We start from the raw sequence: 27,018 nt of genomic DNA on the forward strand, positions 1-27,018 counted from the left end.
GACCCGACAAACTGCCGACCTTCTGATCGACTATGAATTAAAAACTAAACATATCATCCTTTTGGGAACATTTCAGAAGACTAATGTAAGAGCTAACAGCAAGAGATATTTTAGAAAAATTAGATTACATAGTTTTATTACTATTTTCCCCTTCTGTTGAAACATGTCTGATTCTTGGAGACTGCCTGAACAAGTTCCTGCAGTTTTCTTGGCAAGGTTTTTCAAAAATGGTTTGCCTCCTTCCAAGGGTTAAAAATGACTGGCCCAGTCTTACTCCTGGCTTTGTGCCTAAGTCAGGACTAGAACTCGTGGTCTCTGTGTTTCTAGCTTGATGCATTAACCACTACACCAAACTGGCTTTTACTTATAGAGATATTATATACAATATTGAATCATCTACCTTTAATTGATAACACGTGCCATAAATTACTGATTTTGAGTTAAATGAGAATGGTAGCAATAGATTATATTAACCATACTTGTGTTGTTTTAAGAGCTTGGCTAAATTAGCTAGTATTGGTTAGGTAGCATCTTGGGTTATAAAGATGATTTTTAATGTTTTGTTATTTCTATCCTAGCAGTTACCAAAAGGAGGGAAAAAACCCTTTCTTATTCCATAGTATTATCTTCATCAAAAGTAACTAGAAAATTTCCAGAAAATAGAATAATATATTATTTGATCTTTAATGTCATCTATTGTATTTGTCATCAACTGAACCAAATGTGGATCAATATTTCTTTATTTTCCACAATTCCCCAACATTTGAAAATAGAAAATAGAACATGTGATCATTCATTTCCACTAAATGAAAACCCTGTTATTATCACTCTACATGTACAGCTCATTACTGTATGATTCCTGTGTAGTGCTTACATAGGATATTTGAACAATTGAACCAAAATTTTAGTTTTCAGCAAAATTGTATTGCATGTAGCAGGAATATCACCAAATTTGCCATTTATAAAAAGGCAGTATTTTCATAAACATGTTATGTTTAAATAATCCCAACAAAGTTTATATATTTTGCAACTGCACAATTTTTTTATTCATTTATTCTTTGAATGTACAGTATGGTGAAAAATCAAAGAAAATGCATATTCCCTAAAAAAATAATAAATATTTCCTTAATATTCATGTAAGTATGATTCAAACCCAGCACCTTCTGAAAGTATAGATAGTCCTTGAGTTACGACCACAACTGAGCTCAAAATTGTGTTGCTAAGTGAGAAATTTGTTAAGTAAGTTTTAACCCCTTTTCAACTTTTCTTGCCACGCTTGTTAAGTGAACCACTACAGTTATTTAGTAACATAGTTGTTAAGTGAATCTGGCTTCCCCATTGACTTGGCTTGTAAGAAGTTTGCAAAAGAGGATCACATGACCCCAGGACACTGCAGCCGTCATAAATACCGGTATGAACCACTTGTCAAGCATCCCAATGTAAATCATATGACCACGGCGATGCTACAATGGTCATAAATGTGAAAAATTGTCATAAGTTACATTTTTCAGTGCAGCTGTAACTTCAAATGATCACTAAATTGAACTGTTATAAGTCGAGGACTACCTGTATTTGCAACTGAGCCCAATTTATCAATTTTAGAAATGTTGATTAAACCAATCTGCTAAGATTTTTATTTTTATTTATTAAAATTCTATGCCACCCACCTCACTGATACAACAACTCAAGATAAAGCGGATGACACAGTTAGGGGCTCTGAATATAAAAAGTTGTTGAAACTTCTCTTCAACATCTTTGAGAATAAGGCATTAAATTTGCCAGTATCGTCACCCACCACCTGAGGTGAAAATTGTGTTAGAAAAATATAACATCAAATCATCTATTTGCAGAGATTCTCATAGCCAACAGTTGAAAGTTTTGGAATTGCAGTATCATTCCACCACTTTGTATAACCCCCAAGAGATCTTTCTGTGGTTAACAAAGATTGAGTTAAGAGGCTGCAACAGGCGAAACCTCAGAGAATAAACTAGATCAGGGATTCACAGTAGAACGCTTGTTTCATCATCTACATCAGGGTGTCCCAGTGGGGCAATTCTGGGAATTAAAGTCCGTAAGTCTTAAAGTTTCCAAGGTTGGACACCTCTGGTCTATATCCAATGTCAAATTCTCAGGTGAGTCTCCACAGAAGCAAAAACAATATAAGTCAAAGAAATATGTTTGGTACAGATTTAAAAACTTAATTTAAAACATGATTCTCATAAATTTTAGCAGAATTACATCTAACCCATTATCTATTGTGTTTCCCCGAAAATACGATCTGGTCTTATTTTATTTATTTTTTTTACCTCCAAAAGAGGCACCAGGTCTTATTTTCGGGGGATGTCTTTTCCATGGTTTCACCTTGCAGCGGCAGCACCGACAGCCCAGCCAAGCCAGCCCAATTCCTCTGCGGCTACTTGCCACCAATCGCATGCGTCACCCCTGGTCTCCATTTCACCGTCAGTGCCTTCAGGAAATGCCTCTGCAGCTGAGAATGGATCTCCAGATTGACATGTGTGACACCCCCAGCCTCCAATTCACCGTCAGAGGTCTTCAGGAAAGGCTTTTGCAGCCAAGAACTGAGCTCTGGATTGACTTGTGTATCGCCCCCAGCCTCCATTTAATTGTCAGGGACCTTCAGGAAATTCCTCTCCAGATGAGAATGGAACTCCAGATTGATGTGAGTGGTGCCCCCCAGCCTCCAATTTGCCAGAGGGTGCTGCACGTCAATCTGGAGTTCAGTTCTCAGCTACAGAGGCCTTTCCTGAAGGCCTTTGATGGAGAATTGGAGGCTGCGGGGTGCTGCGCTCATCAATCCAGAGCTCCATTCTCAGCTGCAAAGGTATTTCCTGAAGGCCCCTGATGATGAAATGGAGGCCGGGGGCGACACATGCATGTGAGTGGTGGCAAGTGGGCTGGCGAGGCAGGTGTCAGGGCATGGGAGGCCTGGCTGTAATGATAAGAGGGTGCAGGGCCCATGGGGTAGGTCCACCCCACCCCTGCCCTAGCTTGATTTTTAGGGTTTATAAACTAGGGTTTATTTTGCGGGTAAGGCTTATATTAGGCCCACCCCAAAAAATCAATCTAGGGCTTATTTCCGGGGAACATTGCTTAGCATCTTGGCTATAAATGTGTAACTAATGAATCGAGTGAATCTAATAATAGTGGAAGCCCTTTCACCACTCACTGTATCTTTTTAAATGTGTGGTTTTTAACTGGTGGTAAATTAAAAGTGAATACCCAAATATTTGAAAGCTTTGTGCTTTATAATGGAATAGTATGAACAGCCTAGTCACTGCGAATCAGCACAGCTTTTCTAGGATCTCCTTTAAACAATGAGTATATAAACAAAGCAAAGCCAAAAGATGGAATGAGATCATTGTGAGAATGCAACTGCAATTGTTTTTCTTCCTCCAACCAACAATTAAGGTGTTGTTATCACTTTAAGCCCCACATGGCACAGGACTGGGTTATTTCCAGTGACATTACCCAATCCCATTCAATATTTTGGGTAGGTACATTTTTGGTCCCTTCCCTGAAACAATGCTTTTTCCATGTCCTGTGAAATGATCCGCCCACTTCTCTTCCGATGTACCTGCTGACCTTCAGAAAGGTTTTACTAACCTGAATATTTCCTTAGATGCTGGGGCTGGAATAATTGTTCCTATCGAAAAGCAGGTATGAACATGGTTGTCTGAGTTTTCATTCAATCTTTCTCTTATTTTCTTGGCTGTTGTAAGTCACCCAAAGCAGCAGTGTACAACCCAGGCAGCCAAATACATACTTTAAATAAACAAAGAAAACTGCTTATAAACTGCCTCAATCCATGCACTAATAGTGACTAAAATGTAAAATTAAGCTTAGTCTGACTGAAGTGTTGCTTATTAACTCATTCCTTCGAAAACATGCTGGATGTGGACATTCTCAAAGTAACAGGCCCCTAAGAGCGCATCAATTTTAATAGATTTTTTTCCAGTTAGGTACTGTTGACTCCACATCTCCGAAATGTGAGAAGAAAATATTAGGAGGAAAGGAAGTATAGCTTGCAATATGGAGGGTGGGAATTTTCCTTCACTGAATACTGGCTTTGAATATATGTTTGTTTCCATTTTTCCAGACTTCATATTTGAGTGAAAATATAACATAAAAAATAGAGATTATACTCAATAACCCCTGAATTTACTAACTATAAGACAGCACAGATGGCAGAACTCTAAAAAGTCTTCATGTGCATTAATATTCAAAACCAGGAAAAGACCCCAAAGATTGCGTAAACACAATGTGAACTGATTCCAGTTTTGCATTTAACAACATTCTCTCAGTCAGCACAGTGAATGGAGAGAACACAAAAGAGCACAAATTGTAAACCAACAGATGTGCTATTATACAAAGCATTCAGTTCCAACTGAGATGGTGTTCCAGAGCAAACAGCTGGTTTCTGAACTCTGACTTTTGTACAGCAATAAGTTGTGTATAACTAAAAGCCTTCAGGATAGCTGTTGTTTTAAAAAGCTCTCTAAAGTTAAGAAATAAAAAATCTAAGCTGATATTTTTAGCAGAACTGTCAAAAAGAAGAATGTAACAAAAATCAGTAAATCTGTGCACATCCAGTTCTTATTAATCCTCACTGCCTATGTATAAAACAGTGAATGTTCTGAAATAATGTTTTATTTAAAAGATTTTCACTGAAATCCTTTATAATGCAAACCTGCTTCTCCTAAACATTATATGTTCAATGAGTATTTTTCATTGTTTTCAGTATTTTTCACTGTTTTTTGTATTTTTCACTGTTTTCTGTAATGATCTATTAAGATTGGAATGCTGGCCAGTCTTCCAAAAATAAAAGTAATTAACTCTAACACTGCTGAAGAAAGACCTCAAGAAGGTGAATGGAAAACAGTGCCCACCAACTCACATTTTAAAGCTTATGCTGCAAACTTAAAAGTTTTGCAACATTTTCCCTACACACACAAAAAATTGAATACTTATGCTTTATCTGAAAGGGAAGTCACTTTCTTTGTTTTTCATTAAATGCTAGACTAAATGAAAAGCATATGACCTTGCTGGAGTCTTTATTGCATGAAACTGCAGCCGATCTAGGAAATGCTTTCAACTATGAGCAACTAGATTAACATATTTTAAACTGGACTCATTCCATTTTGTAGCAGAGCAAAACTGATTCATCATGTCACATTTTGCACATAAGTCTGCATGCTAATACAACTCTTTTTACCCTACAGGCAGTACATCTAAAGTCTATCCATCTTTGAAAGTGCATTATTTCAGTTCCTTGAAAATAAACCATAACTTTTCTCTGGCCATTTGGAATTAATGCACAGAAAACTATATTGAAAACAGACACACAAGAGGACTTATTCAGCAAAACGGTAGGTGTTGTTTTCCAATAAATCATCTTAATGTATACCACATGGTTACAAGTTACTGTAAAAATATTTTGACTATATAATACATTATCTAGAAACTATAATCAGTATGGCTTTCTTGAATTGTATGCATGTGTGCTTTATGAATAAAAATATGCTTTTATTCATTTTATGCCCATTTCAATTCCTATTTTTCTGAAAAGCATAGATCCTTAAGACAATACAAACTATTACTTTCACTCCAGGGATGGGCTTAGCTTGGCTCCACTTTTTAACCATTTCTTCACTCTGTGTATCAGAACTCAAAATATGGGGTTTCAATTACTTCTACTTAGCATGCAAAATCAGAAGTTATAAGAATCGGAAATAATATCAAGTGTGTGTATGTTGTTATGCTGTATAGTACCAACATTTAAATAATAGAAGGATTTAAATAAAGAATACTAAGAGTTAAGTCATCTTTCCCTGTTCCCTGAGCATTAGAAAATTGCTGCCAGCTACTCTTCTAGGGCTTTAAATATTGTTCTGACAGATTGCTTTCCTTGTTTCCAGTTACAAGAATCACTTCTCCTTGGTTCTTTCGGCAAAACTCAAGTCTGAGCTCCTGAAATGAAGACTTCACAGAAGTTTTATCTCTTCTGTTTTTTTATGCCCTTGGTGAAGTTAGCACCACCTAATCAACAATACTCAACCGTATTTCATGAAACATTACAGCAAGGTCATGAAGATGCATTATTTCAGGAAAATTATGAAGACTATCCACAGGACGGGGTAAAAAATAAGGTAGTTTACAAGTTCTATATTCCTTTTTTCCACTCTGCCTGTGTAGAAGTTAGTCTTGCATGCATGTTTCATGGGTAAATATAGCAGCCAATAAGGGGGGGGGGGGAAGCAAGGAGATACAAATAATAACATAATACCTATATATTATTGTTTTATTTTGTATGCTTTATTCCTTTATCCTTACCTAATCCAAATATCTGTGCTTATAGAAATATATAACATGGCCATGAACTCAGCTTAAATTTGCCTCAAACTATAATTATTGCTTTGTTCCTAATATACACAATAATGTTATGTATCACTGCAAGGAATTCTCAGGGTTCTCTTATACACCAAGCATTCAGATTATTCTCCTGAGAGTCATAATTGAGGGGACCTGCTGCTATTAATTAACTTTTTGGCCTGAGAAAGTCATGAACTAATTCCCCAACCGCATATAGGAAATATATTTAATAATGAACTACTTCATGTGAGGCAAATTAAAATAAATGCATATTAGGTGTATTATATAAATAACACCCTGTTGCAATGTGATCTTTATTTATTGAGACTGAGAGAATATAATACAAGCTGCATTAACTCAGTTGCCTTTGAGTAAGAATGAATAGAATAATTAACACTGCATTAACCACACAATAGTCTAATCTTAATCAAAAGAATTATGTTATCTACCCATTCACAGTATATGTAGATAGAAATTTTGAATTTATTGAGCCAATATTGATGTTTAGTCAATACCAAGAATAGACTTACAATTTATAATGTGTTGAGAGAATATGTTCAACGGAAACACTTAAAAATTTAAAACATATATTAATTCTTTCAAGGGAAAGCAATTTAATGATTAATATATCCAAATTGCTTTTCATTCCTTGAGAATACCTTCAGAATAAATATTTGCTATCATCTAAAAAAAAGTAAAAACTCTAATAAATCATTGACCTAGCAACCCCTGATTTGAGGGATTGCCTGCAAATCAGTATTGACTCCTGGTGAGTACCTGAATTACTCTCTACAGGTAAGATTTTCAGAAGTGGTTTGCCATTGCCTCCTTTCTAGGGCTGAGAATGTGTGCCTGGCCTAAGGTAACCCAGCTGACTTTATGTCTAAAGCACACAGTCTCTTTATTTCTAGCCTGGTACCTTAAACACTACACCAAACTGGCTCTGTTACAACTATACTTACTCTCAACTATAAGAACATGTATCTTGTGCTTTCACACAATGCCTGCCATGATAAACATCCCAACAACCAAAATCCATTTTGGCAAACCTATGAGGTTGTTTCTTGCCATTCCCAGCTTATCTTTAGTTCTTTTGTGAAACAGGGCCACATTTTCAAACCAAGCACTACATTGAGGTCACCCACCCTTTTTATTTTCTAAGGATGTTCAGGAAGTCCACAGGCGAGACCAAACATAAAAATGAAGCTAATGACTAATAAGCAAAATAGCTTTTATATTTAATGAACAAAAATAACTATCTGAACTTTCTGAATTCACCATTTTTTAAAATCAGAATGCTCCTGAGAAACCCTTGAACAAAACTGGGACACAGTAAAGGTTTAGTGGACTTTGAATTTAATGGACAAAAGTTTTGACCAAATTCAGACAATGATAGACTGTACTTCAGACAATAGACAATATCTAATTACCGTAGTGTATCAGTACACACAATATAGTTTCCTCACAAGAGAAATTCACTGTTGAAAAGGGCAGTGTATTCATAGGACCTGAGAACCTACAGCACAATATTCATTTTTTTCCTGATTTTTTTTCTTAATAATATAAAACAAAGCATTTATTTTCCATGCCTGGAAAATAACTTAGGCATTATAATTGCATCCCCCTTTGATAAGCAATAGGAGAAGATATTGAATAAACTTGAATATGTGTTTAAGCACAATCATGCTGACTAGCTTTATGTCTCACTTAGGCCAATGAACTGATGGGCAGTTTGACCAAAGCTTTAGCTGTATCTGGGATAGGGAAGTCACAAGCGACTTGGATTGGATCGTTCATTTGTGGCCTCTCACTATGTGTCAATTTTATAGAGAACTTTGGTTTTCCAAGGAGATCTGAGCTATGAAATATCATGAGACTTTCCTCAAATGCAAGTAAAAGCCCCTATTAAGTATTATGTAATGGTGATAAAGGCAGCAAAAGATACTTATTTTTCCCTTTCTGTCATGTCTGCAGATAACCATCTGGCAACCCTGTTTAAGGTGATTCATTCAGTATTGGGAAGGAATGAGCTTCAGGACTGACTGCAGGGCTGCAATGAGGAATACTCTAGCTACCTAAGGGATAAAAACACTTGGATTCATTCAGAATTGGACTCCAACTGGACAAGACCTGTTAAAATGCATTTGGCAGTCTTGTGGAGTTAGATGGGATGGCTTTGAGCCCATAAGTTGTTGAGTATGGTGAACCCAATCATTTATCCCTCCTGGCATGTGAAAGTGCTTGGGAGGTGACTTGTGATGGTTCAATGTGATGACGCAATCCTCCTTGAGGAAGAGATTTTCCTGCCAGACTTGAATAGGCCATAGGCAATCCATACTTAAGAAATCATAAATGGATCCAACAGTTCTGGACAAACCTTTGTCTAGACTCCTGCCTTTCCTTTTTAGTGGTTGGGTTGAGACTCAGAAGGTTCTCAAGGAAACAGATTATTTGGATTCTTTTCATTTAGTTTACAGTCTGTCAAAGAATTTTGGCTGGTTAGGTGGGTCAGAAAAGCCTTCTGTGTTGTGTCTCCCACCCTTTGGAATTGGCTCCCATCCTTCTGACCTCCTGTAAGAGCCAGATGGCTTGGGGCCCCAGTGGGGGAATATCACACTGGAGGTGGTTGATCAATTCAAAGCCAATCCCACCTCCCAGCTCATCCAGCTCTTCTCTTCCCTCTCTTGTAACTATAATTTTACTTTGACTGTAGTTTCATTTTATCTCTGTTGCTTTTAATGGTGTTCAAAGTTGGTGTGAAATGAGATGAGCAGCTTGACATTGAGATGGATAGGATATAAATTTAATAAACAAGCAAATAGTACAGAAATAGCATTGATTGTGTTTGTGCATAACTACTGGGATGGAGGTGGTTTCATTTGCATATCTGAGGAGCAACGCTATCTAAGTCATTTATGAAAATGCTGATGAGCGCTGGACCCAGGACAGAATCCTGAGATACTCCACTGCATACTGTAACTCCTATTTAATTTTTAAAGCTCCAATTTAATTGATATACATACAGCTCCTAGCATTCTTTAAAAGATACTTCTTTTTCTAACTTTCTAGAGTGTAATTCTCATTTTTTCTTCCAAGTGCTATTGTCTTACACATATGTTTTAAATGCATTCCAGACTATTAGGCAACTGTGTATTTGAAAAAAAGAATATATCTGTTGTTGTTGACCAATGAACTGAGAATCATCTAATAATACTACTCCCAACTATTTGAGCTATTTAAACTAGCAAGTATAATGGAATTATCTGAGTCTTGTAATGTGAATATTACCACAATATTGTGGAAAAAGATCAGATGGACATTCCTTTTTCTGCATTTTGTAAACAGCAACCCTCCCTTTGAGTGAAAGGGCCAAAAGATTAGAAATTTCAAAGAAGCCCTGCCTTAATGTGCTCACTGAAAAATGAGAGATAAAGTAGACATGTCCAATTTTCAAGATTCTAATCCTTTTTTCTTTGCAATAAACCTCACTCTCAGACTCTGTGAGAATCTTGCTTTCTTTATTGGTAGTATAAATTAAAAATCTAAAATTACTTTTTCAATTATAAAATTAAAAGACTTCTTGATTAAAATCAATAACCCAACAAATTTTGAATTTCCAATAGTTTTTCTATAATACTAATGATATAATATTATAATACACAATATATACCAGTATACAAATGAAAAATTATTTTGGTAACTAAGGATTGCTCCATCCTTTATATTACATAAACATACATAATTCAGATAAATGCTCTTTAAACCATCATAACATATTATGGTATGATCCTACTAAGTATTTTTAAATAATTGCTATAGATTAACTCTCAACCCCATGGTTGACATCTTTTATCTTGCAAAACAGATTCCAATCTACTTGGAAACAGAAAATTAGAGATAAAGTTTAGAAATTATATTTTGCACTAGAAGCACGTTTGATACTGGCCCAACAGCAGGCTATGGCAGACCTTAAGCAAAAGATTCTTGATACAGGAGGATCTGGACAGACTCGAACACAGGGCGCTATCTAACAAAATGAAATTCAATGGTGAAAAAAGTAAGGTCTACATTTAGGCAGGAAAAATCAAATGCACAGGTATAGTATGGGTGGTACCTTGCTCAATAGTAGTAACTGTGAGAGGGATCTCGGAGTCCTAGTAGACAATCACTTCAATATGAGCCAGCAGTGTGCTGCAGCTGCCAAAAAAGCCAACACAGTGCTAGGCTGCATTAACAGAGGGATAGAATCAAGATCAAGTGAAGTACTAATGCCACTTTACAATGCTTTGGTAAGGCCACACCTGGAATAATGCATCCAGTTTTGGTCACCACGATGTAAAAAAGATGTCGAGACTCTAGAAAGGGTACAGAGAAGAGCAACAAAGATGATTGGGGGACTGGAGGCTAAAACATATAGGGAACGGTTGCTGGAATTGGGTATGTGTAGTTTAACGAAGAGAAGGGTGAGGGGTGACATGATAGCAGTGTTCCAATATCTCAGGGGCTGCCACAAAGAAGAGGGAGTCAAGCTATTCTCCAAAGCACCTGAAAGCAGGACAAGAAGCAACGGATGGAAACTAGTCAAGGAGAGAAGCAACCTAGAACTAAGGAGAAACTTCCAGACAGTTAGAACAATTAACCAGTGGAACAACCTGCCTCCAGAAGTGGTGAATGCTCCAACACTGGAAGTTTTTAAGAAGAGACTGGACAGCCTTTTGCCTGAAATGGTATAGGGTTTCCTGCCTGAGCAGGGGGTTGGACTAGATGACCTCCAAGGTCCCTTCCAACTTATTATTATTATTAGAATTGCAAGCTGAGCACAGCACAATGCCAGCTGTTTCCAGCTAGTCTGGTATCTTAACAAATTCACAGTTAACTGGTTTCTCAGGGCCTTCACACTGCTGTGCTTTGATACCCTACCATCAGGAAGACAAATTTCAGAAAAACCTCTGAGCAGAAAAGACTTCCTCTGGTCAGTTAGGAACAATGAATCACGCGTTACTCAAATGGAACTTCTATAGGGAGACATCAGCTCTTAATGCCCAATTAGGCCACTCCACAGATATCTAGGTGAATTGTATGGGAAACCCTTTGGCAGATAAGGACCCTTAAAAAACAAAAGCCATTGCTAAATTTACATTTGCAATTTGTAGAACCTGTGCTTCACTAATGATAAATAACTTTGGACTGATTACTGGTTATATTGGGTAGACTAGAATATTGTGTTAGAACATAAGAATGCTGTACTGTTCTGGTTTTATTGCATTTTTTCCTCTTATTTTACTTTATTTTTATTTTGATTGTTTGGTGGAACTGTAATAAATAAATAAACCATTAAAAGAGTTAAGTTTGCAATACAATTTTCTGCATTGTTTTTGACCATTCAGCAAAAGTATGTTTTTACTAACATGTAAAAAGGTCATTACTATTATAGTTGATATTATATTATTATCAGCTCTGATAATATATGCTATATATTGTATATCATGTTATATATTATATTTTATATATTTAAAAGGAAGACAACCCTTTCATCGTTTTCAATGAAAATGAAGTACAGCTGCAAAGAGATGATGAAAAAATTGCAGACGGAACAACAAATTATACAAGTAAGTTTTTCAAGTTTATAATAAAAAGAATAGTTTCCAAAGCCTGACAGTATTAGGGTTAGCAACATTATTAAATATGTCTATTGTATTAAACAAGTAACAACTTTTTGGTTAAGCAATAGGCAGCAATTAATGGATATTATAGAAATTCTATATAGGATTTTCAGATTTAGTGCAATAACATGCTTACAGGTGCCACAGAACTATATAATAGGACTTCCTAACACAAGCTCAAGTAGACATCCTCTTTCCTTTTGACAGTCAAGACGTTGAGTTCATGAAGCAGCATTTGTGACATATGCAATCTGTATGTTGCTGCACTTCAATGACTAAGGAATTTCAATGTCAGATAAAAAGCAAATCATAGAAAACTTCAGCCGCTGATTTACGGATAAAGGAGGAAGATTACTGGTCAGAATGCAACCAAAATACATTGTTCCATAAATGTTATGGGCCATAATCTACCATACTAATCCAGTCTGGTTTGGTAAACAAAGATATCTCATCTATCACATCACCTGTCACTTTCCCAGGCTAGGAAAGTAACAAATTTGTCATTACAGTATAATAGGATTACATCTAAAGACAGTGAATGATGTTTCCAGTAGCACAAAATGAATTTTCATTTTTTCCACTGTCTTGCAATTTGCACATGTATGGAAATTCACTATCTAAAATTGCTCTAGAACAGGCATGTCAAACTGCTGGCCCACGGGCCGGATGCGTCATGATGAAACCGCGCGCACTCCATTGCCGACAATGGGGAAAAAGTCGCGATACGTTGTGCGACGTCACGAGTTTGACATGCCTGCTCTAGAAGGTCCAACAGGCCAACTTAGTCCAAGAGGTTCCATCTTTGGTTATAGGAGGAGAGATGTTACCTCCCGTTGATAGAGCACGCAATCTAGGCGTCCTCCTGGATTCACGACTCAGTTTTGAAGATCATATTGGAGTCGTGGCTAGGGGGGCATTTGCCCAGATTCGCCTGGTACGCCAGTTACGCCCCTTTCTGGACCGAGATGCCCTACGCACAGTCACCCACGCACTCATTACCTCCCGTATAGATTACTGCAATGCTCTCTACATGGGGCTGCCCTTAAAGACCACCCGGAGGCTTCAGCTGTTGCAGAATGCGGCTGCACGGGTAGTGATGGGGGCACCCCGATACTCCCATATTACACCCCTCCTGCGTGAGCTGCATTGGTTACCGGTTGCCCTCCGGGTGAGATTTAAGGTGCTGGTACTTACCTTTAAAGCCCTACATGGCTTAGGACCGGGATACTTGCAGGATCATCTGCTACCAGGAACGAATTCCCATCACCCAGTACGCTCACACAGAGAAGGCCTCCTCAGGGTACTGTCGGCTAGACAATGTCGGCTGGCGACCCCCAGGGGGAGGGCCTTCTCTGTGGGAGCGCCAGCCCTGTGGAACCAGCTCCCCCATGAGCTTCGGATGGCCCAAGATCTCCAGTCCTTTCGCCGTGGCCTCAAAACACTCCTTTTCCACCTGGCTGACCTGGACTGAGAGGGATTTTAATTATGTTTTTAATTTTTAACTCTAATTTTTAATTTATTTTAATTTTAATTTATTGTACAGAGGCCTTTAATTTTAATTTTATCTTAACTTCTGTACTTATTATATATTATTGTTGTTAGCCGCCCTGAGTCCTTCATATAAGTCCCAATAATAAATAAATAATAAATAAATAAATAAACTTGGCTGATTTCTTTATGTCTATTGCTCACCATAAGCCCAACTTGGCTAATTTGCAAAGTTAAGCAGAGAGACCACTAGGAACAATTATTTGTCTATCTTAGATTGAACATTTCTAAAGAATCCTAGAAGAAAGCAATAGGAACTACGTGATTGCCAAGAAAACTACATGGACTGGATCTATCATAAAATAATGAGGAATTGAACTTAACTAGAGGGAATGTTTACCTTTTATTCCAAGCAATTTTTATATTTCCTCCGTACAGACTTCCCCCCCACAAAAGATAGAGCTATCAGTAGCCATATGTAACCAACCCTTCCGAAGGATGTTTGAATAACATAGATTATGCAGAAAAGTGTGGAAGATAATTTTATTATAAACTGTTGAAACTTTTATCAGGCTTCTACTTAAACTGACACAAAATTCTACTTGCAGAATTGGCTACTTGTCTACTATGCGTTTGTTTAATTCGTTCAATTTATTGTGAAGAAATGGATATTGAAAGTATCCCTGTTCTGCCAAAGGAAACAGGTTACCTTTATGCACGATTCAACAAAATCAAGAAGGTGAAAGTATCTGATTTTGCTGAAATTCGTAAGTAAGCTGTAAAAATAAATTTTCTTGGAAGTACTATAATCAATCATTGGAAACACACTTTGGTTAGCATTTAGTTATCTGTATTTTTGAACCACTAGCTATTACAGAAAGCAATAACATTTTTTTCAGAGAAAATTAATTTTAGAGGTCAAATTAATTCACAAATCAAATTAAAGTTTGTTTATATGATGGCTTCTGAATATTATACTTCAAAACACTCCAATCTTCTTCTGATTACATTCCTTTGGAGGTGATTGGTGGAGGGATGGTGCCAGGGGGAGGGGGTAAGAGGTCAATGGGAGCTCAGGGAATAGCATCCAGGATCAAATATGTCCATGATTTCTAAAATGACACTATTTCATTTTAGAAATATATTTTCTAAATGACCCTTGGTCATTAAGGAGAAAGAAGTAAGGTAAGGGGTGCTGTGTTGGTGGGGAAGAGAGCTTAGCGCAGGCCATGTGTGGGAGGGCCAACACAGCCCATTCGCAAGCTGGGAGAGGCAGAGGGGGCTGTTTAGGCCAATACAGGCTGCATACAAATCAGGGAAGGCCCAGGATGAAAAGTAGGGAGTGACTTACTCAAGTGACTTGCAACTTTCCCTGCTGGCTTCCCCATTGCCTTTGCTTGTGAGAAGATGGCAGGGAAGGTTGCAAGTGGTGGTACTGCATTCCTTGCAGTATCATAATTGCGAGCTGGTTATCCAAATGCCCTGATCACAATCACATGCCTGTAGATGTGCTGCAAGGGCGAGAACTTTGAAGACTGCTCATATGTAAATTTTTGAGTACCACTTTGCAACTTCGAATAGTTGCTGAATAAATAAATGTAAGTTGAGGACTAACTGCATATGCCTTTAGAATTTAGGCAAAAGATTGAAGTTAGGTTGAAGATTGCATGTGGCCATTGCCACTTCTGATTTAAAAGAAGCACAAGTTAAGCAGACCATATTTCCTATGTAAATCAGCACTGTTCAGTTGCTGACAGCTGGAATACCTTGCTGTCCCTTCTCTATGATTCAAAGGATTTTTTTTAAAAAAATTCACTAGTGAAATTCATAGCCCAAAGCTTGAACAGTCTTGTAAGATTTCTATTTCATGTGAACTAGCACCATCAATATAGGTACCTTTAAGAGGCAGAATCAATGCTTTTCTCCTCTATGCTCCCTGTGTTTCTAAATTTGGTGGTTAACTGCTGATAGAATTAAGAGACAAAGGAAAATTACAGAAAACAAGTCAAAAGTATTAATTCCGTATTTCCCCAATTGAAAAAAAAAGTTGGAAATACCCTCTCCTTCCAGTCATCAAGAATGACCACCAAGAGCCACAGAATTGGAAAATAAAAATGACAATCTAGGAATGCAAAGAAAGTGTCAGTAAATTTATCCAAGTCTTACTGTTTGCATCCTGGAAGAGGACCTGGCCAATAGGCTTATATCAAATTGAGGGGAAGGATACAATATTATTTCAGCTCTCAATTGTTCTATAATTTTGTTTAAAAATATTACTACTTTTCTAGAGAATTAATTATTTACAAAGAGTCGTGGTGTTTTTGCAAATTTTCAGTGCCTGTGTTGGAAAAGGCATCTATCTCTCAGGTAGAATCCAGAGAATTATCTTAACGACATGTGTAGAACTGGTTCTTTATTTAGTCAGTTCAGGACATTGTAGAGCATGCCTTTAAGCAGTTAACACCTGTAGAAAAGATATTATAATTGTAATATTGTTTACTTTTAAGCCACCCTAAGAAGAATTGATTTGACTGGAAATGCAATTCAAGAGATTGAAGATGGAGCCTTTGCAAAGCTAATACTACTAGAAGAACTTTCATTAGCTGATAATCGGATAGCCAAGCTACCAGTTTTGCCTCCCAAACTAATTTCACTAAATGTAGATAACAACAGAATTAAAAACAGAGGAATTAAAGCAAATGCGTTCAAGGTAAAATAATTGTTAAGTATAAGCACTACTAAGCACTACCAGTTTTAATAATTTCAAAAAGAGCTATTGTACTTATAAAATAACTATTATATAAGAAATACATTGGACTAATATGTTATCATAATTACCATTCTAAGATTTAAATTTCAAGCTTGCTTAATTTAATTGACTTGTGCTGAAGAAAGTCTCTTTATGGATCACTATCTTATAGCAGTGTCCATCCCGTGACTAGATAGCTAGAGAAAACATTTGCCAGCATCAAGTTCCCTTCGTCCAGTGCGCTCACACAGGGAGGGTCTCCTCAGGGTCCCGCCGGTAAAAGACTGCCGGCGGATAACACCCAGGGGGAGGGCCTTCTCTGTGGGTGTGCCTGCCCTTTGGAACCAGCTGCCCGTGGAGCTGAGGACTGCCCCTGACCTTTGTTCATTCCGCTGGGACCTGAAGACCTGGCTCTTTGAGCTCTCCGGCCCAGGCTGAGAATTTTTTAACCGGGGTTTTTATTTTAAGGGATAATTTAATCTTTTTTAATTGTTTTTTAACTTTTGTATTTGTATTGCTGATTTTAAATACCCTGTAAACCGCCCTGAGTCCTTCGGGAAAGGGCGGTATATAAATCTAATAAAATTAAATTAAATTTGTAAGAACAAAAGCACCATCCTCTACCTGCTTTTATGGAAGTAAATCCCACTGAGTTCAATAGACATTACTTTTCAGTAAGATAATGTACTGGTATACAATATTTTAACTTTACTTTAAGCCTTCAAACAATAGTGCAAAATGTATTACAGATGGAAATGCTGCATAGACATAAAGTAGGTTTGTAATAAATCCCAAAATATTATTAGCATTCTTGCATATTCTTTCTTATTTCAGGTACTGATTATAGTGCCTAGGTCATGGGATATGACTAAACAGTTTAGATGCTGACTACCTTCCATCATCTTATATGAGCAAAGGAACAAAAAAGTTAGGGTTTTTTTATTCCTGAAGTTCTGATGAGATTATCATATCTCAAGATTCCACATCTCTTGAGAAACTAGTGTTTTTGTGAAATCTCGTTATTTTTTCATTTTAACATTCTTTTAAACTAATTTTGAGGTTTTGTGTATACATATAAGGATTTTGCGTGTCCTTTGCTGCAGATCCATATTTTAATGGAAAACCTATTACATTTGTAAAGTTTTCCACCCCTGAAATTATGTGCATCTGCCAATGACAACCGAACAAATGTTTTATAAAACTTGTTTAAAGTCGTTATATATTTCATTCTGACTGAATTCAAATTGTTTGTATTCTAAACAGCAATCTAAATACAGCATCTTCACTTGCACTAGACAGAATTACGTCTGGACTGAGTCTTTTTGTCAGTTAGAATTAATCCCAGATACTTTATTCTACATTGCAGATTAATTTTCAGTGCACACATAGAACTATGCTACCCAAATGTATTTATCCTAAATACACAATATAGTCCAGAATTTTTTTTTTACAAAATAGCAATGTTCCTGTCTTTCTTAAAAAGCAAAATAAAATAAGGAGGAAACTGATACCCAATGCCATTGCATGAACACAGTCATGTGGTCATGCTGGGATAAGGCCAGGATTTATTATTGTTAACTCTGGGCCTTTAATCTGGCTCTATAGTATCTTAATATATTTTTGTAAATATCCCAGAGTTTTTTTTGGATTGTGTAGCAAATAACCTGGCAAAACAAATAAGTAAAGCAAATAAGAATGCAGATGTACTATACAACCTTTAGGCACTGGCTGCGTGTCACTTCCATATTTATATAGGATCAAGCAGATTACTGTTTACCCAATTTAACTATTAAATAACATAGTACTATTTAGTAAAAAAAATTACCTTTCTCTTCTTTTCACAGAAGCTGACAAAATTGTCCTATCTCTACTTAGCACACAACTCACTGGAGTCTGTTCCTCCTAATTTGCCAGAAAGTCTACGTATTCTGCATCTTCAGGTTTCTCAAACCTTTTTTTTTACTGTTGCTCAAACATTACTACAAACTTAATGCTTCAGAGTACATTCCCAGTGTCTGAGAAAAGTGTGCATAAAATCACTCATTAATGTAGATTTGCAATGTGCTATAATTAAAAAATGTCAAGTATGCATATGACAGCACTTAGAAAATTATTATACTGATTAAACCTAACTGATGTTAATATGAGCACATTGTTGCACACTACTGTAGTAATTACAGTGTTTGGATGAAGAATGCTGGAGAAAGATACACAAACTTCATTTCAAATAACTGAAATGCCCTAAAAAGATAGAATTATTTTTTAAAAAAACTTATTTACTGTTTAACTGAGGAAGAATATTCCCGTGCCCATGTTAAGTACAGTGCTGATTTGGTGTCTGAATCTTCTTGGAGCAAATGTACATGTTCTGTAATATTAGAGAAATATTAATAGTAACTGAACAAAAGAAAAAAAATGAAATTTCAAAGGAGATGCTTGGACTTTTCAAACTCATTGCTTTGATTTACAGTTCAACAACATTACCAGCATCACAGATGAAACTTTCTGCAAAGGAAACAATCAGACACGTTATGTTCGTCAGCGCATGGATCAGATCAGAATGGAAGGCAATCCAGTCATCTTGGGAAAGTACCCCAATGCTTTTATTTGCTTGAAGACTTTGCCTGTAGGCCAATATTTTTAGTTGCTAACTAAACTGAAACACGTAAAAATTAGATTAAATTACTGTTATATCACTGTTATAGCCTCTCACATATATTCAGAACTGTTAGTGGTAATGATGTATTTAGATCTTCCCTAATGTGGTGGTATTGCACCTTCTGATTTAAAACGTTTGAGAGTTTTTCTACTTTTAGATAATAGACTCAAGTATAAAACCAGGAAAAGGCACTGACTCCTTTTGAGTAATCAAATTACAAAATGAATTAAAATTGATTTTAAAAACATTACCGTTATGAAGCTATGAATGCATAATAAACTTGAAGGAATGCATTCTTTTAGGGGAAAACATAATTTGATTTAATTAAGGAAGTATTGTAAACAGGCTGTACAATACTTTGGACTTAAAGAGGAAAAAATCCTTCAGAACACATATAGGAGCTCTTGCAATGCCTTAAATCTGTTTTTCTCAGGACCATGCTGTACCTCTGGAGGGCACCCATGTGTTCCTGGGAAAAGACTTAGCTCATTTAATAAGTTGCTGGTAGGTGGTACATAAGCATCCTGCACAGTCCAAACTATCCTTTCCCCTTGAAAGGCAAGGGCTGCACTTAATGAAAAATATAGTGAATATGGGGTAACAGATACAGTAAACCTATAATGCTTTGCAAGCGGTTCTTAGGCAACTGTCCAAGTGCTAGAGTGTGACACAGCTGAGATTGCTAAAAGGTCAGACAAGGCTATGGGCTATGGGCAAGCACAGCTATTTATGCAAGAAAGAACCAATGTAATACATAGGAATATAGGCTGAAATGCAACATAGATTATTTAAACCGAACAGTTCGACTTCTGATGCTGATGAAATAGGATAATATCATTTAAAATATATCAGCAATCTATTCGGATATTATTGGCAAGTGTTATTCATTAGCCTAGCAAAATAACAACAGCAAATGAAATCAAAAACTAAACATGCTGTTTCAGTCTGATCTCTGCACTACAAATTATAGAAAACTATTCAGTGTAGGAAAATGAAATGTGTTCCAGTTTAAATTTTATTAGTATATTTTACAGATATCAAAAAAGTGACCCAAGCTTATTAGAAGTGTTTATCACACTTATCAAAATGAAAGGGAAAAAATACCAATCAATTTATGCTATAGCATGGAGGATTTTGCTTAAATGTTAGCCTGCCTGCAAGTCCATTTGTGGATCCCAGAATATGGCCATTTGTGTGCATTGGGGATGAGTACAAAAGTTTTAAAAAGTAAAATAGACCTTGAGGATTACACACATCTCACCTTTAGTGAGTTTGTGAAATTTGTCTCCAACCTTGTCTCCAACCAATGTGGCATAGTATTTGCAATATGAATAGGTAACACTTTTGAAATCTGTTGTATTTAAAGCATATTCGCTTAACCATTATCACAATTTTGGTGTGATATCTGAATTGTAATCAGCTGAATTAATTCATAAGTCAGCGTAGCTGATTTCAACACAGCAATCAAACAATTTGTATACAAGTATCAGATGAAGGGTTTTTTTTCAGAAACACCAGCAGTAAGTCTTATTTGTACTCATTCTCATTCTTTGCATATGTGTCATTAAGACAAATATATTATTTCTGATTTAATTATTCACCAAATATTGAAGACTAGCCATGAGCCTTTGCTGTATCTATACACTTTTAGCAATTTAAAATATCAGACTTCAATTATATGGTGAATTTATATGATGTGAAACCTTTACAGAGATTTCTGATTGATTTTAGTCTGCACGTGCTTCTTGTTGTCTAGAATTCTCCATGCCTAATAAATAATTATAAAGAAAAAAAGGCGTACTATTATTTTGTAGATATCTTATCACAGATATTAAAATGGTAAATTGTTGTAGTTTCCCATTTCTCCTACCCACTACCTCCAACAACACCAGAGCGAATGGGTCTGTTTGTATTCTTTCTTCAATCAATAGCATTAGGCTACATTGTAATCTTTCTTCCTGCCTTCATTCAGACTGAAATGACATGATTCCCTGCTCTTCCTACTGTACCTTCTATGGTAATTCTATAGGATATTCTCCTATTAATCACTCTCTGATATTCCAAGCAACAAGTGGATGCTCTTGAGAATACTATGGATAGACAAGAAAATAAATAAATGGATCATAGAACAATCCAGAGTTTTCACTCAGGGTACACATGATCAGACTCATATTACCATATTTTGGGCACATTATGCAAAGACCCAACTCTCTTGAGAATCTGTAATTCTGGGCAAGATGGAAGGAAAGACAAGAGGGTAAAGAGCAATAGGGTAAATGGACTTGATTACAGCAGTCATAGAAGCACCACTGAAAGGTTTGAAAGTCCAAGTCATCCTGGAAAAGGTCTCTTTATGTGGTTCCTAAGAACTAACACCAACCTGATGACACATAATTAATCACCTTTTTATTTAGGCAAACTAAATCTGACAGAGATAGGCTAGCAAAAGATTTCTACACCCATTGATCTCATGTTTAAACTGCAATAATACAAATACCTCTGCACATGATCTATTAAAAATCGAATCTGTTTATTAATATAGTGACACCCCTGGTGATACAACTAAACTGGCTGCTAATTAGCTACAGTACTATTCCAGTGTGTCTTTTACATATAAGGCTCTAAATCAGGGGTCCCCCAACCCTACTCGGCTGCGGCATGCCAACAACCAGTCTGCACAAACAAGCAAAGCCCCATTTGCGGGATGCAGGCAGCACACAAAACCACACCCCCTCCAGTCCATGGAAAAACCTCTCTCCACGGAACCAGTCCCTGGTGCCCAAAAGATTAGGGACCTCTGCTCTAAACCACTTGGGACCAGAATACTGGAGAGAATGCCTATACAATCACAGAACTGATTGTAATTACAATTTTGTACAACTAAATGATCCGTAATCGTTAAATCATTAAACTTGTGTGTGCAAAGAGTGACATGCTACAAGAGTAGTCTTGCAATTACCCAAGGCAGAGGCTTTCTCTACCTTGAGTGGTGGCAACTACACTCAGAATATTCTTCCTCCAGAAATTCATAAGGCATCGATATGAGTGTTCCTTTAATCCTCAAAGTTATAAGTGCCTCCTAGTGTTTACGAGAAAGCCCCAAAATTATGAACATTGCAGCACCACGGCAGTTGTTTGCCCTTATGAAAGACTGCAGAGGCTCTGCAACATTTACCCTTTTCTCAAGGTAAGTGAGTTCAGTGTGGCAGAAGGGAGGGGGAAGCATAAGGTATCTTAGTGAGTTTGGGAGGCCTTGGGGGCCGGTTCCATAGGCCCCCCATGGCCTTCCCCACTGATACCTCATGCGAGCTTAACGAACCTCACGTTCGCCCCGCATTTGATTAGAGAATGTGTGTGCACGAAAGCAGGGAGCGATCTCATTTAAGATACAAGATTCACCCCTACGAGTATTTGAGTTATGAGTGGAATGGGCAGGCTCCATTACATTCATAACTCGAGGACTAACTGTATTTAGTTGCAGTGGCAATGCAATAGCTGATAAGGTTTATCTGAGGTGAGATTATTACTAACCAGAAACTTTTCTAAATAAGTGAATTGACAAACTATTTTTACTTAGTGAAATATGTGAATACAGATCTGGTTGGCATCTGTCCTGTAAACCTTTTATAACACTATAAAGATACAGCTTTTCCCATTAAAATGTTCTGAGATCTACCTCTTTCTGCTATTCAGCTATGTTGATGCCACCGTTGTATCTTGTGATTGCTATTTTATTGTTACATTATTTTATGAATTATAATTTTATACTTAGGTTTTTATTACTTGATTATTTTAAATTGTTTTATATAATGCCCAGAGCTGATATGGTGATGGTAGTCCAGCTATATAATAAATAAATATACAACAATATTATTTTATTGTCTATACTGGATGAGATAAACTTTCTGGCAATTCTTTTTAACACAATTGTCAGACTAATGGCACAATACTGGTGCTTTATATAGTCATTGGGAAAGAAAAAAAATCACACTTCTACCCAGGAAATTATAAACAGTATAATTTTGAAGCATTGCAATTTTATAAATATATAATCTAATGATTATAAATATATTACTGAAATACTCCCAATTTATAATATCACAAAGATATATTAAATTAATTAATTCATTTACTTTACTTTAATTCATTCATTTAAATCCACTGATTCATGCACCAAAATTAATGTTTCCAAAGTATTACCTTAAAATAAGAAAAAGTACGTTCTCGATGTTTACACCATTCAGAGAAACAAGTGAAATTTCTGAAGAACAGCCAGAGATTCCCATTTTCTTCAATCCTAGAATGCATTAATATGTATATATATTATTTTTTGCACGGTTAATTTTGGTCCATACTATTTTTCTAAGCTTTTGAATGCATAAAGTGACAAAAACTATTAGTCTGAAACATTTTTGCATAATTACATTGCTGAACAGTGTCCTTAAGTTATAAATGTTTTATTTAAGATCATTTGCTACCTTAATAAATCTGGATAGGTTGAGACTCAGTTTGAATGTATTAATTTTATTTATTTAAAACATTTATAGAGTCACCCATCTTATCATCAAATTTAGGTGCCTCCCAATTTATTCATTTATTTATAGGTATGTCGCAGTCTGACCAGGCTAACTAACCAGTTGGTGGCAGGGCAGAAAACCAGTGTTATAATCCACAAGTTAAAACAAATATGTAAATCATTATGTCAGAAACTTAAGCTTTTTGAATGGTTCCATTACTTGGTACACTTGACATTAGAGACGCTTTATACCAGCAACTAGCACAATTTCATTTTCACAGCAACACTTTAGAAAATGTATTTTCTCCCATTATTTTACTTTCAATCTCTTTTCCCTGCTGAATATCTAAGTACTGTAGCTTGCAGCAATATTAATAAACGTTATACATATTAGCACCATATGTTAGCTCATAAAAAGTTAAATCAACAGTTCAAAAGACATATAATTTTATCCCTCTAATTTTACCAACCACTCCCTTCTTCCAAAGGAAACTAATTTGTTTAGCAAATACTGATTTTGGTTTCTTCAAGAGATGGTTATTAAAACAAAGTATTACTTAGCATGATGTTTTGATCACGTTTGTGATTGGATTTACATGCTATGTATGGTTTACTAAGAAACCACAATTATTGGGTTTATAAAATCAAACAAGCCACATTTTGGTTTAAGGCATGCTGTACAATTTTTAAACATGCTTTTTTCTGAAAAACAACAAACAATATTGTTGTCTCCCTGATTTACTGGAGAGACAAAACAATGAACGACTAGACTTTAAAAAATACAGAAAAACTTTATATAGTGTTTTAGCAACATGGTTATTTAAGCATTACCCTCTCCAGGCCTAAGGTTAAAATAGCAGGTGACAATTAATACATATTATCTTTAAAAAGAGAAGATAGCTGTATTCAGTAACTCAAAAACAACGTAACTGAATGGTTACTATTAAAAGTGATTTGGAGAAGTTGTACCATTTCCTTCCAAATTACTGCAAGAACAAGTGTTCCAGAGCCTTATAAGATCAGTCTAAAGTCACTGTACTAAAAATGTAACCAAACAAAAACCAAATGGTTGAGTATTGAAGCAGAAATATGATATGAGGGGTCCTTGCTGCTCTATGCCAGGGGCCCCCAACCCCCTGTCCGTGGACCGGTACCGGGCCACAGCATGCAAGCAACTGGTCCACACAAACAAGCAAAGCCTCATCAGTGGGATGCAGGCAGCACACAAAACCACGCTCCCGCCGGTCCACGAAAAGACATCTCTCCAGGTAACCAGTCCCTGGTGCCCAAAAAGGTTGGGGACCTCTGCTCTATGCAAAAAAGACTATCAGTCCAAAAAGGAACAAAAAGACCCAACACCTCTCCATCAGCAATCAGCATCCAGATTAGCACAGATTAATTCCAAGGTTAACATCAGACCAACAATCAAGTAAAGAATACTCCAATCAAGAAACTGCCAAAGAAGCAAACAGCAATCAGCCCAACCAAAGAATCTGTAAGACCACCCCCACCAACACTGACAGACAAGCCTCTAGAATATAAACTGACTGCAAACTGCACTCTTTACTAGCACTGATGTTACCTAGTTTGGGTAATGAAATGTCTGCAAGAAAACAAGCAAGCTCAGAGAGCATGTCAACTCTGGGCTACAAATATTCTCCTTCAAAAATATGATAAGAAAGTGTCTTTGCAGCACCTTAGGAAAAAGGAGGAACAAAGAGAAGAGAAATATGTCAATTACAAATATATAACTCTAGAATGAAAGAACTTGTTAACATATGCCTACTCTAGTAAGATTTGCTTATTCTTTAACTTCTGTAAAAGGATGAAAGAAAGAAAGAGAACAACGTGGAATGTAAGAAACAAAAGCAAAAAGTGGATGTCACGATTAATGTCTAAAGAAGACTGGCATGAACAAACTACATCTACTCTTCAGTTTGCTTGTCATCATGGATCACTATGAAGAAATCTTGTCCAACATTAAATGGATGAAAGTTCAATGATTGTCTCAAAAGGAGGAAGATGACTGTAGTATATTCCTGAAAAGTAAAGGTTGGGGTTTGATTGCATATGTTTCCGATTTTGTCACTTTTTTGTATATTTTTTGCATGCTATCCAAGATTTATAATAAAAAATAACTGCCAATCACTTTAAATCTCTTTTTCCCATAATAACATAATTTCCCTATGATTATTCCCCACCTACCCACCCGGTAGCTAGATAGATAGATAGATAGGTAACCTTTATCGTCATTTTTTACTATGGGCATATTGCTAAGCACATTGATTTGTGCTTAGATTGTAAGCCGCCCTGAGTCTTCGGAGAAGGGCGGGATATAAATGGGATTAAATAAATTAAATAAATAAATAAATATTGGCACATATTGTATTAAAAATGAAATTTAGTTGCTCTCAAAGTGTACACATGCATAGCACACATTTAAACATGCTACATGCAACATATGTATAAACATACACCCTTACATATAAATAACATATAAATAACATATAAATATTAATCACTGTCCATCTTGAACACTTAATAGAAAGAGGAAGCTTTAGAGTTCACAAGGTTAATACAGTATGGTATTTCAATCTAGTAATTGAAATCTTACCTTGAAACAAGCTTGCTTAAATCACAGTATGTGTCGCATTCTGTTATAATATTAAGGTCAGTTATTATAGCTGAAGCATTTCTGTTCATCTGAGGGGGGGAAAGTTTATTAGTAAAACAGTGAAGAACAAATCAAATGTATTAATAAATCTGTCAAATAGTCACAACTTATTTAATATTTAAATATAAATGTTGAGAAACGTCAAGTGAGCGTGAGATTTAAATGTTTCCCAAAATAACTGCTGATTAGTAGAGCATGTTCAAGTTGATTATAACATAGTAGCAAAGAGCTTCTGAGAATGCAATTTATTTATTTATAAAATTGATTGGCCGCCCATCTTACCATAGGATAACTCTGGGTGGTTTAGTCATATATATACACATATACATATATATGTACAATTAAAACAATTAAACTCAACATTAAAAAACATGGGGAGGGGAGGGGCAGAGCAGGGGAGAGGTGGGATATTATTACTCAATCATTAACGCCTTCACTGTGCTGTGTTTATGTATTCTCAAACATACACGTTTTCAAGCTCTTGAAGGGATTTTAAAATTTGAAAATTCATGGTCCAAAAAGTAGGGGCAGCAAGGAAAAACAGCTAAAGTTATGTTTGTAGACATTTGACCATGTTTTGAAAGAGGGGGAATATTATTTCCTTCTTTTGTTAAATTTTGTTTTTTATTAAGAACTCATAAATATATCATGCATTTTTTCTATCTGTAATCCAAACACATCTTTTCCTCGGATCATGCCGCCACTATGGAAGCCAGCTGTAAAAGCCTAAGAAGAAATGCCACCTACTGGCAATTTAGGTTTAGTTCTTGCTTTTTTATCAATTTAACTTGTTTCTAAGAAATCAAGCATAAGAGTTCATTCCTAACTGAAGTATTACTGGAACTTATTTTTGTATGTGTTTCCAAAACGAACAAAAGA

General features: G+C 36.2%; 2 protein-coding genes across 2 annotated transcripts in view; one reads left to right on the forward strand and one right to left on the reverse strand.

Moving 5' to 3' along the window:
- The window catches only part of CENPP (centromere protein P), a 162,647-nt gene that overhangs the window by 126,353 nt on the left and 9,276 nt on the right, over window positions 1–27,018 (reverse strand). The window contains exons 5-6 of the mRNA XM_081317420.1: window positions 26,080–26,168; window positions 23,150–23,246 (exon numbers count right to left, since the gene is read on the reverse strand). Of these exons, the coding sequence (XP_081173546.1) occupies window positions 23,150–23,246; window positions 26,080–26,168 (186 nt within the window). The remainder of the gene's footprint in view (window positions 1–23,149; window positions 23,247–26,079; window positions 26,169–27,018) is intronic.
- Window positions 5,179–20,712, forward strand: OGN (osteoglycin). The gene is made up of 7 exons (XM_081317419.1): window positions 5,179–5,387; window positions 5,937–6,167; window positions 11,909–11,999; window positions 14,150–14,308; window positions 16,049–16,251; window positions 18,135–18,230; window positions 18,761–20,712. Exons 2-7 carry the CDS (start codon window positions 5,994–5,996, stop codon window positions 18,932–18,934), a joined length of 897 nt encoding a protein of 298 aa, XP_081173545.1. The 5' UTR covers window positions 5,179–5,387; window positions 5,937–5,993; the 3' UTR covers window positions 18,935–20,712.

This window comes from Vipera berus (assembly GCF_964194415.1).
Source record: "Vipera berus genome assembly, chromosome: 2".
Classification (NCBI taxonomy): Eukaryota; Metazoa; Chordata; class Lepidosauria; order Squamata; family Viperidae; genus Vipera; species Vipera berus.

Bases quoted from the DNA above. Each gene is read 5' to 3' on its own strand.
- OGN (XM_081317419.1), top strand. From the start codon at position 5,994: ATGAAGACTTCACAGAAGTTTTATCTCTTCTGTTTTTTTATGCCCTTG. The intron at 12,000-14,149 runs GTAAGTTTTTCA...TTCTACTTGCAG, and splicing joins CGGAACAACAAATTATACAA to AATTGGCTACTTGTCTACTA. The intron at 16,252-18,134 runs GTAAAATAATTG...TTCTTTTCACAG, and splicing joins TTAAAGCAAATGCGTTCAAG to AAGCTGACAAAATTGTCCTA.